The sequence below is a fragment of the Lepidochelys olivacea genome, assembly GCF_965140295.1.
Source record: "Lepidochelys olivacea isolate rLepOli2 genome assembly, chromosome: 7".
NCBI lineage: Eukaryota > Metazoa > Chordata > Testudines > Cheloniidae > Lepidochelys > Lepidochelys olivacea.
This window is the reverse complement of record NC_140417.1, coordinates 88,524,318-88,540,121: the sequence shown is the minus strand read 5'-3', so window position 1 is coordinate 88,540,121 and position 15,804 is coordinate 88,524,318. Positions and strand designations below refer to the sequence as shown.

General features: G+C 42.4%; 1 protein-coding gene across 1 annotated transcript in view; it reads right to left on the bottom strand.

The window, feature by feature from the left end:
• PCDH15 (protocadherin related 15) overlaps nt 1-15,804 on the bottom strand; it is a 772,236-nt gene that overhangs the window by 585,423 nt on the left and 171,009 nt on the right. Inside the window, exons 2-3 of the mRNA XM_084633606.1 lie at nt 2,350-2,364; nt 1,565-1,630 (exon numbers count right to left, since the gene is read on the bottom strand). Of these exons, the coding sequence (XP_084489732.1) occupies nt 1,565-1,630; nt 2,350-2,364 (81 nt within the window). The remainder of the gene's footprint in view (nt 1-1,564; nt 1,631-2,349; nt 2,365-15,804) is intronic.

Below are 15,804 nucleotides of genomic sequence, written 5' to 3'. Positions count from 1 at the left end.
AATAAAGTGAAGACAGACTATTGTTTTCTTTTACAAAATTTCATGAGCATTAGCAAGCATCACCACTGGTTCTGACGGATGCATAAGGTAATATAACAAACAACATGGAAAAGGAAAACAAAGCAATTTTTAGAAATCACTATCATTGTTCCACTGAATTCCTGAATGGACATCTCAGAAGATAACAATGTTATTACTCCTATCAAATTGCACAGGAAGCACAACTGGATTCCTTCCCTAACCACCACAGAATTATTCAGAACATTCATTAAAATTGTTAAAGGGAGAAAAGGGCTCCAATGGTTTTCAAATGCCATTCAGTTCTGTTTTAAACACAGCTCAATGTGCTCTAGAGCCAAGATTTTTAAGACTAACTAGTAATTTTGGGTTCTCAACACAGAATAATCAAGCCACGGTAAGGTGTCTCAAGCTGAGCAGTCAGAAGCTGAAGCAATCAAAATATCCATTCCCTTTTGAAAATCTTCGCCAAGATGTTTAGAAAATGCATACAACTCTGAGCTCAGATAAAATTTTCAAGTGCCCAAGGAACCTAAGTTCCGTTTTCAAAGTCAATGAAACATGGTTCCCAAGTCACTCAGGCATTTTGAAAATTTTACCTCTCATTATACTTCCTCTTTGCTTACTGCAGTTTTAAAATATAATACTCATTGTTCCATCATATTATATGTCAAAGTTATTAGAGTGTAACCCAAATAATTACCATACTGGAGAATAAAAAGGAATAGCAAGCACAATGACACCTATCCAGTTGCAGACCCACTTACTGTTTTTGTATTGTCAATTAAAGGACTGGTTTAATTTTGCTTGAGGGAAAGACGTTTATGATCGCTGAAAAGAATTTTCAACTATTGTACTATATATTATATCAAGCATTCTCTCACATTTATTTTGATAATGAAAAAAATCAATACTAACACAATAAGTCAAAGATACTGGGCATTTAGGATTGCCACATTTAACCCTTTAATCTAGCAGAACAAACTGGCAGGTTATTTATTTGTAAATTTGATTAACCAACATGGAACAGATTATCAAATATCTGTAGATAGGCAAAAATGAAAACACACTGATATAAAACATAATTTATGTATATATGTTGCTATTGCATATGTGGCAAGGACTGACCATATAACATAAAACTCAACTACTCGGTACATTATTTGGATATTAGCAACCGAGCAGGTGTACTTACTCTGTGATGAATCCTAAACGGTTATGGTATAGACACTCTTTTTAATACCAAACACATTATCACATGGCCTATTTAGTACCAAGAAACAAGTTATAAAGATGCATAATTTAAGGAAATAATCAAAAATTCCTATTTATTCCATTACTTTTATTCTGATGTTTTAAAACTACACATGGAAAACATTATTCATGATATTCCCAGAGCCTAGTATTTTAATCCTATTACTGTGGTCATCATTGCAAAGTGAGTATATTCCACCAGCGTTGATTTCTTAACAGTGATCACTATAGATCAGAGTAAAGCAGATAATAGCCCAGGTAATTATCTTTTAGAAAAAAGCAGCGCACTCACCATTTCGGCTTTCTTCATCAATGGGAACTATTGTGGCTGGAGGACCAGCCCTGGCCAACTTGCAGTCTATAAACATGAAAACAGAAGTTATTTCTAATTCCACAGTAGGTTCTATATATTGTATTCTATAAAACAATCATACTGAGATAGTGGTCATTGAAGCAAGATAATTAGTCACTGAGATAGTGGTCATTGAAGCAACTAAGATTAAGGCCAAGATAATTGTTAGCTAGTTACTGGTATAGAGGGCCCAAACTCAAGGTTTTTATTTAATCTTTATTCAAACTCTAATTGAAGTAAATTTGAGTTTTCCTGAGAAAGTACTGAATTAGAACCTCAGGATCTGGCCCACCATGAAAATGAAAATTTCACAACCTGCTCTCATTATGAATTGTTGTACTAGTTTCTATTTGTTATGACACTTTTACTTTCAATGTCATGAATACACACACTAAGTCTTTGCCACATCACAACACATTACAATTCAGTTGCTACACCATAAACCCACATTCATGTTTCTCTAAATATACCAGTAGGGACCGCTGTGAAGCAGAAGTCCTTCAGGACAGAAATAATGTAATGGTAATTTAACCCAAAGAACATGAAGGAATGATTAAAAGGGATAAATTGTAATTAAAGTTTCACAACAGAAACAAATATGATTGGAATTTAGTTGCAACAAAAAGATTTAATTAAAGAGAGTGAACAGAATTTTAACAATGTTCTAAAGAGAATGAAAAAAAACAGACAAGCAATGTTCAGGAAGTTACATTTTGCCATCTTACCCTCATATTGCCAGTCTGGAGTCAAAAGTTTAGAGTCATCAATGGAAGCAGAGCAGAATAATGAAAGAAAATAAGTAAGAGATTTTGTTGTAGTTGTTTAAAGATAGATTTTAAGACATACAAAGCAGTACACTGAGAGCTACTAAATACAAATGTGTAGTTTATTAAGTTAATAGATAAAAGCATTGTATACAAAATTTGATGCGTGTGTTAGAAGCTGCTGAGCTATATAAACTGAACAGGACAAAAGTCTTGTTTACTCCTTTAAACCATACATTGGAGAAATGCTGTTAGTTTACAATACTAAACACTTTTCATCTTCCAAGACACTCACAATACCACTGAAATGGGTAGGTGAATTGGTAAATCTTACCATTCCCATTTCACAGATTTTTAAAGATATTTAGGAAGAACTCTGCTAAACATTGCAAGGTCTAAATGACTTAAATGGCTAAGGGCTTGGCTTTATGGAGAGACAGTGGGCAGCAAGCTGGTGTGTAAATCTACATCTGTAAATCTGCTCTACCCTGCCACACACTAAGCGGTCATGTGGACACTGCTGCCGTGCGCTAGAAGTTCTGTACAGTGCAGCAGGCTGGTGCTCTGTAGGTTCACACACCAGCTTGCTGCACATTAACTCTCCATATAGACTTGCCTTTAATGCCACTTCCAAAAGTAATTTAGTCTCCTAGGAACCTAAGACTCATTGAAAGTCAATGGAACTTAGGTGCCTAAATACATAAGTTACTTTTGAAAATGGGACTTACCTGTCTAAGTCACTAAGGCCTTGCAATAGTGAGCAAAGCAATACCTTTAAATATCTGAGAGACAAGGGGGACTGAGGTAATATCTTGTATTCGATCAACTTCTGTTGCTGAAAGAGACACTTTCGAGCTCCACAGAGGTCTTCTTCAGGAAAGCTCAAAATTTTCTCTCTTTCACCAACAGAAGTTTGGTCAAATAAAAAAATCTCGCCCACTTTGTTTCTCATATATCCTGGGACCAACATGGCACCACAACCACATTTAAAAATTTGGACCTAAGCAACTTGTCCCAGGCCAGAGAGAGGACTTTTTAAGGATGCATCTCCATATAGGAAAATTAGGACCTGTACAGCAGAGGTGGATTCCAGAGAGCACACAGAACTCAACTGTTTCTAACCATCAAATGGTCTAATCCAAGTCACAGTCAGTGACAAAAAACAGTGATATAAATGCCTTTTTCCAATTTACAGTAGGGATTTTACTTTTGCTACCCTCAGTGCAGCTACATGGTGACTCATGACAGGTTCTCATAGACTCAGACTTTAAGGTCAGAAGGGATCACCACAATCATCTAGTCTGACAGCTTGCACATTGCAAGCCACAGAACTTCACCCACCCACCCCTGAAATAGACCCCTAACCTCTGGCTAAGTTACTGAAGTCCTCAAATCATTGTTTATAGATGTCAAGTTACAGAGAATTAACCATTTACATTAATTTAAATCTGCAAGTGACCCGTGACCCATACTGCCAAGGAAGGCGAAAAACTCCCCCGGGTCTCTGCCAATCTGACCCAGGGGAATTCCTTTCTGACCCCAAATATGGCAATCAGTTAGACCCTCAGAATGTGGGCTAGACCCACCAGGCAGATACTACAGAGAATTCTTTCCCAGGTAACTCAGAGCCCACCCAATCTAGTGTCCCGTCTCCACCCACTGGGGATTTTTGCTACTGGCAGCCGCTGATGGGCCGTGTTCCATAGTAGGCAGTCTCATCATTCCAGCCTCTCCGTAAACTTATTAAGCTCAGTCATGAAGATAGTTAGGTTTTTTGCCCCCTCTGTTCCCCTTGGAAGGCTGCTGGTTCAGCACTCCACTCCTCTGATGGTTAGAAACCTTTTCCTAATTTCAAACCTAAACTTATTGATGGCCAGTTTATATCCATTTGTTCTTATGTCCACACTGGCGCTTAATTTAAATAACTCCTCTCCCTGCCTGGTATTTATCCCTCTGATGTATTTATAGAGAGCAATCATATCTCCCCTCAGCCTCCTTTTGGTCAGCCTAAAGGAACCAAGTCCGCTCATAAGGTATGTTTTCCATTCCTAGGATCATCCTAGTAGCAATTCTCTGCACCTGTTCCAGTTCAAATTCATCTTTCTTAATCAGAAACCATAATTGCACACAGTATTCCAGATGAGGTCTCACAAGTGCCTTGTATACTGGTACTAACATTTCCCGGTCTCTACTGGAAATACTTTGTCTGATGCATCCTAGGACAGTCAATACACTCAGGTCTGTCTTCTCCTCTGTGGCTTCCAACTGAAAAGTCCTCATTTTATAGCAAAACTTCTTGTTGTTAGTTCCTAAATGCATGATCTTGCACTTTGCACTATTAAATTATATCCCATTTCTATTTCTTTAGTTTACAACGTCATCCAGATCTTCTTCTTACGATATTGCAGTTGTCCTCCGTATTGGCTATACCTCTCAACTTTGTGTCATCTGCAAATTTTGTTAACATACTTTCAATTTTTGTGCCATGGTCAGTAATAAAAATGTTAAATAAGATTTGTCCCAAGTCTGATCCCTGAGGAGCTCCACTAGTAACCTCCCTCTAGCCAGACAGGTTACTTTTCAGTATGACCCATTGTACTTTCCCCTTTAACCAATTCTTTAGCCACCTTTCAATTCTCATATCAATTCCCATCTTCTCCAATTTAACTCAGAGTTTCCCATGTGGAACTGTATCAAATGCCTTACTGAAATCCAGGTAGATTAGATCTACTGCATTTCCTTTGCTAAAAAATCAGTTATCTTCTAAAAGATCAGCTTGGTTTGGCACAATTTACCCTTTGGAAAAACATGTTGTATTTTATCCCAATTACCATGCACCTCTGTCCATAACTACTTTCTCTTTCAAAATTTGTTACAAAACCATGCATACAATTGAAGTCAAACAGGCTTGTAGTTTCCTGGATCACTTTTTTCCCTTACTTAAAAATGGGAACTATATTAGCAATTCTCCAGTCATAGGGTATGACCCCCGAGTTTACAGATTCATCAAAAATCCTTGCTATTGGGCTTGCAATTTCATCTGCCAGTTCCTTTAATATTCTTGGATGCAGATTATCCAGCTTCCCTGATTTAGTCCCATTAATCTGTTTAAGTTTGACTTCCACCTTGGATGTGGTAATGTCTACCTTCATATCCTCTTGTTGCCATTAGCCATCCGGCCACTACACTCAAGCTCTTTATTAGCCTCATTAAAAACTGACGCAAAGTATTTGTTTTGTTGTTGGACCATATCTAGATAATCTTTAATCTCCATCCCATCCTCAGTTCTTAGCAGTCCCACTTCTCTCCTTGTTTTCTTTTTATTGATATGGCTATAGAACCTTTTACTTTGGGTTTTAATTCCCTTTGCAAGGTCCAGCTCTGCTTGCGTTTTGACAGTTTTAACTTTATCCTTACACTTTTTGACCTCCAAGAGGTACCTTTCCTTGCTGATACCTCCCATCTTCCATTCCTTGTAGGCTTTCTGCTTTCTCTTAATCACCTGTTTGAGATGCTTGTTCACCCAGTTTGGTCTGCAACCCTTCCCTACATTTTTTTTCCCCTTCCTGGGGATGCAGGGTTCAGAGAGCTTCTGCAACTTTGATTTAAAGTAATTCCAAGCCTCCTTCACATTCAGATCCTTGATTTCTTCAGGCTAGTCCACTCCCTAAGCAATTCCCTTAATTTTTTTAAAGTTAACTCTTTTGAAAAGAAGGACCCTTGATGCAGATCTATTTTGTTTATCCTTCCATTTAGTTTAAATTGAATTAGCTGATGATCACTAGAACCAAGGTTGTTCTCTACAACCAGTTCTTCTATGAGGTCCTCACCAATACCAATCTAAAATGGAAACCTCTTAATAGCTCAGCAACTATTTAGTGAAGAAATCTGTCAGCTATCACATCCAGGAAAATCTGGGCCCTACTATTATTAGTAGTACTTGTCCTCCAATCTATATCTGGGAAGTTACAGTCTCCCATAATCACGCAATTCCCAATAATATTTATTTAATTAAAATATTAAAGAGGTCTTTATCCATATCCAGATTGGATCTGGTGGTTTGTAGCACACCCCAAGCATTATATCAGGAGAACCTCTAATAGCTTTCTTTCCCAAAGTGATTTCAAGTTATATTGGACATTCCAAAATGTTCTTTCATGAATTAGATTTTACATGTCAGTGAGCACTGAAAAACTAACTCACATATTAAAAAGGGTCTAAGAGGGAAAAGTAGATGCATCTGAAAAGCACAGCTGTCCTCCCAACACATTTTTCTCCATTAGGAGCACAGCTGTGGGGAAACAATTAGTGATTGCATGTTCACTAGAGATGTGAAATCTTCTTGTTCTGATTTTCTCTTCTCACAGCATGTTATAAAAATTCCATTAATGTAACTGATGCAACTCTAATCATTGCTAGAAGTTGACTGTAATTCTTGTCAAGAGGTTTACAGCTAGGCTAACTAAACGAACATAAAAATAAAAACAAAAACTCCACACCTGTTTGGTACAATGAAGGTCTCTCCAAGGTACTTTCACTACTAGTATGTGTCTTCTCATTGCTGAGTGGCAACCAAATCATTGAATGATGAACCAGTGGTTCAGCAGCCATTTGTCAAAAATAGGTTTGTATGATAAGCAACTAATCGACTACTAAATTTAAAGTGAGGCCATTTACACTTCCAGGAATTACACGTCTTATTAAACACACACATTTTCTTAAAATTAAACAGATTTCCTATTCTTTTCCGTTGTATTAACTATTATTTCATGATCATATCTTTCCCTTTGTTGTACCTCATCTTCAATTGCACTCAAATAGCTTTTTGGGTTTTTTCTCCTCATGTCTTCTTTAGTATACTGTATAAGTAAGGAATACAAACAAACAATCTTACATAATTGTGGTGTATTTTCTGTTTAAAGACAGCCAAGGATTTTGTAAATTATAGTGAAAAAAATTATTAAGAGTGAGCTTATAAAGACTATTACAAAAGGTAGAAGAAAAAAGAGAGAGCCCTTCGACTCTTTAAATACCAGAAAGGACAAACACTACATTAGATCATTTCATATCTGGAGTCTATTCAAGTTTTTTTGTTGTTGTTGATTTTAGACATTCACTTTGATGAAAGCTCACAAAGGAATGAGATTCTGAAGTGTGATCATATTGGATGTCTACTCTCTAACAAAAAACAAGTTGACCTTGAAACTCCCAGGCATAATGGAGCAGTTATGAAAGTCAAGTAATGTAAACCTAATGAGAACACATTAAGGGAAGGCAGAAACTTAACTACATAAATGAAAAAACTTTGCAAATATGTATTTTCTCTTCATTCATACAATTTACTGTTTATATTACCAGACTAAAATAGTATTTATGATCAGATTTTACTGTAAAAGCTATGCCATATTTTTATAGAGGTTTAGTGTTGCTGTTATTTGGATTATATAAATTAATTGGATAGTACAGTCGGTCCTGGGGCTGGTTTTGTTCAATATCTTCACTAATGATTTGGAGGATGGCGTCGACTGCACCCTCAGCAAGTCTGCAGATGACACTAAACTGGGAGGAGTGGTAGATACACTGGAGGGTAGGAATAGGACACAGAGGGACCTAGACAAATTATAGGATTGGGCCAAAAGAAATCTGATGAGGTTCAACAAGGACAAGTGCAGAGTCCTGCACTTAGGACAGAAGTGCACCGCTACAGACTAGGGACCGAATGGCTAAGCAGCAGTTCTGCAGAAAAGGACCTAGGGTTACAGTGAACGAGAAGCTGGATAAGAGTCAACAGTGTGCCCTTGTTACCAAGAAGGCTAACGGCATTTGGGACTGTATAAGTAGGAGCATTGCCAGCAGATCGAGGGACATGATCATTCCCTTCTATTTGACATTGGTGAGGCCTCATCTAGAGTACTGTGTCAAGTTTCGGGCCCCACATTACAAGAAGGATCTGGAAAAATTGGAAAGCATCCAGCAGAGGGCAAAAAAATGATTAGGGGACTGGAACACGTGAGTTATGAGGAGAGGCTGAGGGAACTGGGATTGTTTAGTCTGAGGAAGAGAAGAATGAGGGGGGATTTGATAGCTGCTTTCAACTACCTGAAAGGGGGTTCCAAAGAGGATGAATCTAGACTGTTCTCAGCGGTAGCAGATGACAGAACGAGGAGTAATGGTCTCAAGTTGCAGTGGGGGAGGTTTAGGTTGGATATTAGGAAAAAAAATTTAATTAGGAGGGTGGTGAAACACTGGAATGTGTTACCGGGGGAGGTAATGGAATCTTCTTCCTTTGAGGTTTTTAAGATCAGGCTTGACAAAGCCCTGGCTGGGATGATTTAGTTGGGGATTGGTCCTGCTTTGAGCAGGGGGTTGGACGAGATGACCTCCTAAGGTCCCTTCCAACCCTGATATTCTATATTTATTGTATGAGTGAGTGAAGGGCAGGGCCTCAGAGAAGGGGTGGGGCCCAGGGAAGGGGCAGGGCAGGGGTGGGGCAAGTGTGTTCAATTTTCTGTAATCAGAAAGTAGGCAACCCTAGAAGTTGATCATATGAGCTCCACATTTGGGAGCGGAGGTGTCTGTCATCACCATCTTGGTAGGTAGATATGGTGAAAAGTGTACTCTGATGCACATCTGAAATAGACCCTTCCACCTCTCTCTCTCTCTCTCTCTCCCTCCAAGTTGAAGGAGGAACTCTACCTCCTTTCTTAGTAATGTCTCATAAGAGGGGTCCCTGAAGAGGGACAAGAAGGTGGCGGGGAAGAGAAAGATGGAACTGGATAAAATACGTCTTGTCTACAATCTCCAAGACCCTCTTGTCCAAGGCTATTAGTCCCAACCTCCGAACACCAAAAGATGACAGCTGTCAAAAGGATGGGAATGGGAAGGTAGTTCAAGTTGATCTATACAACTTTCCACCATGGTGTCAAGCCTGCTGATGTATTGGGCAGAGGGTCTTCCTTGAAGGGTCTGATTATATCTGTTGGCTATAACAGGAGGAAGGCTGCCTTTCTCTAGGGTAGTTTTAAAGCCTATATTGCCTTCTCCTTGGGCCAATGTATATAACCCCCTGTCATAAATATAAAGGGAAGGGTAAACCCCTTTGAAATCCCTCCTGGCCAGGGGAGGGCTCCTCTCGCCTGTGGAGGGTTGAGGGGCTGGGGGTAGCCTCGCTGGCACCTGACCGGGGTGGCCGGTGGGGAGACGGGATACTTTCAAGAGCTGGGAGGAGGGAGAGAAGCGAAGGGTTTGTGTGTCTGTCTGTAGTCGTCTTGGCCGGGGACAGAACAGGAATGGAGTCTTAGAACTTTTAGTAAGTAATCTAGCTAGGTATGTGTTAGATTATGATTTCTTTAAATGGCTGAGAAAAGAATTGTGCTGAATAGAATAACTATTTCTGTCTGTGTATCTTTTTTGTAACTTAAGGTTTTGCCTAGAGGGGTTCTCTATGTTTTTGAATCTAATTACCCTGTAAGATATATACCATCCTGATTTTACAGGGGGGATTTCTTTATTTCTATTTACTTCTATTTTTTATTAAAAGTCTTCTTGTAAAACACTGAATGCTTTTTCATTGTTCTCAGATCCAAGGGTTTGGGTCTGTGGTCACCTATGCAAATTGGTGAGGCTTTTTATCCAACATTTCCCAGGAAAGGGGGGTGCAAGTGTTGGGAGGATTGTTCATTGTTCTTAAGATCCAAGGGTCTGGGTCTGTAGTCACCTAGGCAAACTGGTGAGGCTTTTTACCAAACCTTGTCCAGGAAGTGGGGTGCAAGGTTTTGGGAAGTATTTTGGGGGGAAGGACGCGTCCAAACAGCTCTTCCCCAGTAACCAGTATTAGTTTGGTGGTGGTAGCGGCCTGTCCAAGGGGTAATATTTTGTACCTTGGGGAAGTTTTGACCTAAGCTGGTAAAGATAAGCTTAGGAGGTTTTTCATGCAGGTCCCCACATCTGTACCCTAGAGTTCAGAGTGGGGGAGGAACCTTGACATGGTGGCACAGTGGTGGGATTAACCTGAAATCATTTTGAGATCCAGTTGAGATTTTTTGAACTAGAAATACAGATTTTAAAAAGGAATTTTTAGGAAGTCCAGAAAGCAGCTTTGAAACTGAAAGCAGCTTGGTTTCTCTCTGCTTTGTGGCCAAGCAGAGACAAAAGGGGATTATCTTGTGAATTGCAGGTTTTCTTTGCCTAGAGGCAGGGTACTTAACTCCTGCAGGGAAATTCACAGTCTTCCAACCCAGAGGTTTTTTTTTTTTTCTTTTTTCTTTTCTTCCTAAAAGTAAATAGGGGGTGTGTGCTCTACCCATTTGCCTGGAGACAAAAGTGGCAGGGTTTTTTTTAGGATTTTGATTTTTTTTTTGTTTTACAAGGAGCACAGGTTTGAAAAGAAATTTTTTTTCTTCTTTGGGCTGGGTAAGCAGGTTTCCAAGTAGTTGGAGGTTTTTTGCTTTAATTTGGGCCCAGAGCAGAGACAAGGGAATTGTCTTTTTCTGTAGGCTGACAATCACTATCAGAGAATAGGTATTCTATTCCAGCACAGCAAAATTTTACAGCCAAGTTTTGTTTGTTTATTTCTAAACCTCGGGTGTAAAGTTAGTTAAAAACAGAGAGGTTAGAATGGCCAAATCCTCAGCTCGACTACAGCTGGAATTAGCCAAATTTCAGGCTGAGGAAAAACAAAGGGAACATGAAAGACAGATAGAACTCATGCGGCTGAAGGAGGAGGAGAAGGAAAAAGAGAGGAAGCATGTGGAGGAGATGGAGAGGATAAAGGCCCAGCAGAATATACCAACAAACCCTAGCAATCCTTCTCCAGGTACCACTTCCCATCCCAGAAGGTTCCCCACCTACAAGGCAGGTGATGATACTGAGGCCTTCTTAGAAAACGTCGAAAGGGCCTGCCTTGGGTACAACATCTCTACTGACCAATACATGGTAGAGCTGAGGCCGCAGCTCAGTGGACCCTTAGCTGAGGTGGCAGCTGAAATGCCTAAAGAACACATGAACAAGTATGAACTGTTTAAATCCAAGGCGAGAGTCAGAATGGGGATAACACCCGAGCAGTCTCGTCGGAGGTTCAGAGCCCTAAGGTGGAAACCAGACATGTCATTTACCCGACATGCCTACCACATTGTAAAACATTGGGATGCCTGGATATCAGGAGCAAGTGTTGAATCTCCAGTAAATTTGCCCTTCCTAATGCAAATGGAACAATTCTTAGAGGGTGTTCCTGAGGAAATAGAAAGATACATCCTAGATGGGAAACCCAAAACTGTAATTGAGGCAGGAGAGATTGGAGCCAGATGGGTGGAGGTGGCAGAGAAGAAGAAAACTGGTCGCAGTTGGAGCGGAGACCAGAAGGGACCACCCCAGACCACACCCTATTACCGGGGGCCGCCCAAAGCCCCACCTACCTCCCAAAGAACCCTCCAGACCCCTTATCGTCCCACCACCCCGTTCTCCAGCAACCCTCCTCGCCCCAGTGACCCGTCAGCTGGACGATGTTTTAAGTGTAACGAGCTGGGGCATGTAAAGGCCAACTGCCCCAAGAACCCCAACAGATTACAGTTCATTGCACTGGAATCCCACCAGAGGTCCACAGGCCCAGATACCTCCCAGATACCCTTGGAGCGGAGGGAAACTGTGAGTGTGGGTGGGAAGAAGGTCACCGCGTGGAGGGACACCGGAGCACAAGTGTCAGCTATCCATGCTTCCTTAGTGGACCCCAATTTAATCAACCCAGAGATCCAAGTGACGATTCAACCCTTCAAGTCCAACTCTTTCAATTTGCCTACAGCCAAGTTGCCTGTCCAGTACAAGGGCTGGTCAGGAATGTGGACTTTTGCAGTCTATGATGATTATCCCATCCCCATGCTGTTGGGGGAAGACTTGGCCAATCATGTGAAGCAGGCCAAGAGGGTGGGAATGGTCACCCGCAACCAGGCTAAACAAGCCGTGAGGCCTAGCTCTGTTCCGGAAACTTCTATCAGGACCCAGTCAGAGGTGATGGACCTGGACCCCAGGCCAATGTCTGCAACAGCAGTAGTGGATCCAGTCCCAGAGACCCAGACGGAACCAGTCCCAGAACCGGAACCAGCCAAACAACCAACACCAGACCCTGTGTCAGCACTGAATCCAGTACTTGCAACCTCAACACCAGAGGGCCCCACCGAACCTGAACTGGCAGCAGCCGATAACCCTACACAAGAGGCTCAGCCGGAGCCTGAATCCCAACATAGTGCACCAGCGGAGAGTGGTTCACAGTCAACAGAAACAGCTCCATCCCCTATATCGCTTCCAGAGGGACCAAGCCTAGGTCCACAATCCCATGAGGAACTGATGTCTCCAGCATCAAGGGAACAGTTCCAGACCGAACAGGAAGCAGATGAAAGCCTCCAGAGAGCTTGGACGGCGGCACGGAGCAACCCACCGCCTCTCAGCTCTTCTAATCGATCCAGGTTTGTTGTAGAAAGAGGACTTTTATACAAGGAAACTCTTTCTGGGGGACACCAGGAAGACTGGCATCCTCAGAGACAGTTGGTAGTTCCAACTAAATACCGGGCCAAGCTCTTGAGCTTAGCCCATGATCACCCTAGTGGCCATGCTGGGGTGAACAGGACCAAAGACCGTTTGGGGGGGTCATTCCACTGGGAGGAAATGGGCAAGGATGTTTCTACCTATGTCCAGTCTTGTGAGGTGTGCCAAAGAGTGGGAAAACCCCAAGACCAGGTCAAAGCTCCTCTCCAGCCACTCCCCATCATTGAAGTTCCATTTCAGCGAGTAGCTGTGGATATTCTGGGTCCTTTTCCGAAAAAGACACCCAGAGGAAAGCAGTACATACTGACTTTCATGGATTTTGCCACCCGATGGCCGGAAGCAGTAGCTCTGAGCAACACCAGGGCTAAAAGTGTGTGCCAGGCACTAGCAGACATTTTTGCCAGGGTAGGTTGGCCCTCCGACATCCTCACAGATGCAGGGACTAATTTCCTGGCAGGAACTATGAAAAACCTTTGGGAAGCTCATGGGGTAAATCACTTGGTTGCCACTCCTTACCATCATCAAACAAATGGCATGGTGGAGAAGTTTAATGGAACTTTGGGGGCCATGATACGTAAATTCGTAAATGAGCACTCCAATGATTGGGACCTAGTATTGCAGCAGTTGCTCTTTGCCTACAGAGCTGTACCACATCCCAGTTTAGGGTTTTCCCCATTTGAACTTGTATATGGCCGTGAGGTTAAGGGGCCATTGCAGTTGGTGAAGCAGCAATGGGAGGGATTTACACCTTCTCCAGGAACTAACATTCTGGACTTTATAACCAACCTACAAAACACCCTCCGAACCTCTTTAGCCCTTGCTAGAGAAAACTTACAGGATGCTCAAAAAGAGCAAAAAGCCTGGTATGATAAACATGCCAGAGAGCGTTCCTTCAAAGTAGGAGACCAGGTCATGGTCTTAAAGGCGCTCCAGGCCCATAAAATGGAAGCATCGTGGGAAGGGCCATTCGTGGTCCAGGAGCGCCTGGGAGCTGTTAATTATCTCATAGCATTCCCCACCTCCAACCGAAAGCCTAAGGTGTATCATATTAATTCTCTAAAGCCCTTTTATTCCAGAGAATTAAAGGTTTGTCAGTTTACAGCCCAGGGAGGAGACGACGCTGAGTGGCCTGAAGGTGTCTATTACGAAGGGAAATGTGCTGGTGGTGTGGAAGAGGTGAACCTCTCCATGACCCTTGGGCGTATGCAGCGACAGCAGATCCAGGAGCTGTGCACTAGCTACGCGCCAACGTTCTCAGCCACCCCAGGACTGACTGAACGGGCATATCACTCCATTGACACAGGTAATGCTCACCCAATTAGGGTCCAACCTTACCGGGTGTCTCCTCAAGCTAAAACTGCTATAGAACGGGAGATCCAGGATATGTTACAGATGGGTGTAATCCGCCCCTCTGAAAGTGCATGGGCATCTCCAGTGGTTCTAGTTCCCAAACCAGATGGGGAAATACGTTTTTGCGTGGACTACCGTAAGCTAAATGCTGTAACTCGCCCAGACAACTATCCCATGCCACGCGCAGATGAACTATTAGAGAAACTGGGAAGGGCCCAGTTCATCTCTACCTTGGACTTAACCAAGGGGTACTGGCAGGTACCGCTAGATAAATCTGCCAAGGAAAGGTCAGCCTTCATCACACATCTCGGGCTGTATGAATTTAATGTACTCCCTTTCGGGCTGCGAAATGCACCCGCCACTTTCCAAAGACTTGTAGATGGTCTCCTAGCGGGATTAGGAGAATATGCAGTCGCCTACCTTGACGATGTGGCCATATTTTCGGATTCCTGGGCAGACCACCTGGAACATCTACAAAAAGTCCTTGAGCACATAAGGGAGGCAGGACTAACTGTTAAGGCTAAGAAGTGTCAAATAGGCCTAAACAGAGTGACTTACCTTGGACACCAGGTGGGTCAAGGAACTATCAGCCCCCTACAGGCCAAAGTGGATGCTATCCAAAAGTGGCCTGTCCCAAAGTCAAAGAAACAGGTTCAATCCTTCTTAGGCTTGGCCGGTTATTACAGACGATTTGTACCGCACTACAGCCAAATCGCTGCCCCACTGACAGACCTAACCCAAAAGAAACAGCCAAATGCTGTTCAGTGGACCGGAAAGTGTCAGAAGGCCTTTAACAAGCTTAAAGCGACACTCATGTCTGACCCTGTACTAAGGGCCCCAGACTTTGACAAACCGTTCCTAGTAACCACAGATGCATCCGAGCGTGGTGTGGGAGCAGTTTTAATGCAGAAAGGACCTGATCAAGAATTCCACCCTGTAGTGTTTCTCAGCAAAAAACTGTCTGAGAGGGAAAGCAACTGGTCAGTCACTGAAAAAGAATGTTATGCCATTGTCTACGCTCTGGAAAAGCTACGCCCATATGTTTGGGGACGGCGTTTCCACCTGCAAACCGACCATGCTGCACTAAAGTGGCTTCACACCGTCAAAGAAACTAACAGAAAACTTCTTCGGTGGAGTTTAGCTCTCCAAGATTTTGATTTCGACATCCAACACATCTCAGGAGCTTCTAACAAAGTGGCTGATGCACTCTCCCGTGAAAGTTTCCCAGAATCAACTGGTTAAAATCGTCCTTGAGATGTGGAAAATATTGTTAGTCTTTATGTACTTGGTTGTATATTTAGAGATGCATGTGTCTTATTAACTCTGTTTTCCTAGAGCTCCAGGAAGAAATCCCAGCCAGTGTTTCACCCTAGCTGAGATTTGGGGGGCGTGTCATAAATATAAAGGGAAGGGTAAACCCCTTTGAAATCCCTCCTGGCCAGGGGAGGGCTCCTCTCGCCTGTGGAGGGTTGAGGGGCTGGGGGTAGCCTCGCTGGCACCTGACCGGGGTGGCCGGTGGGGAGACGGGAT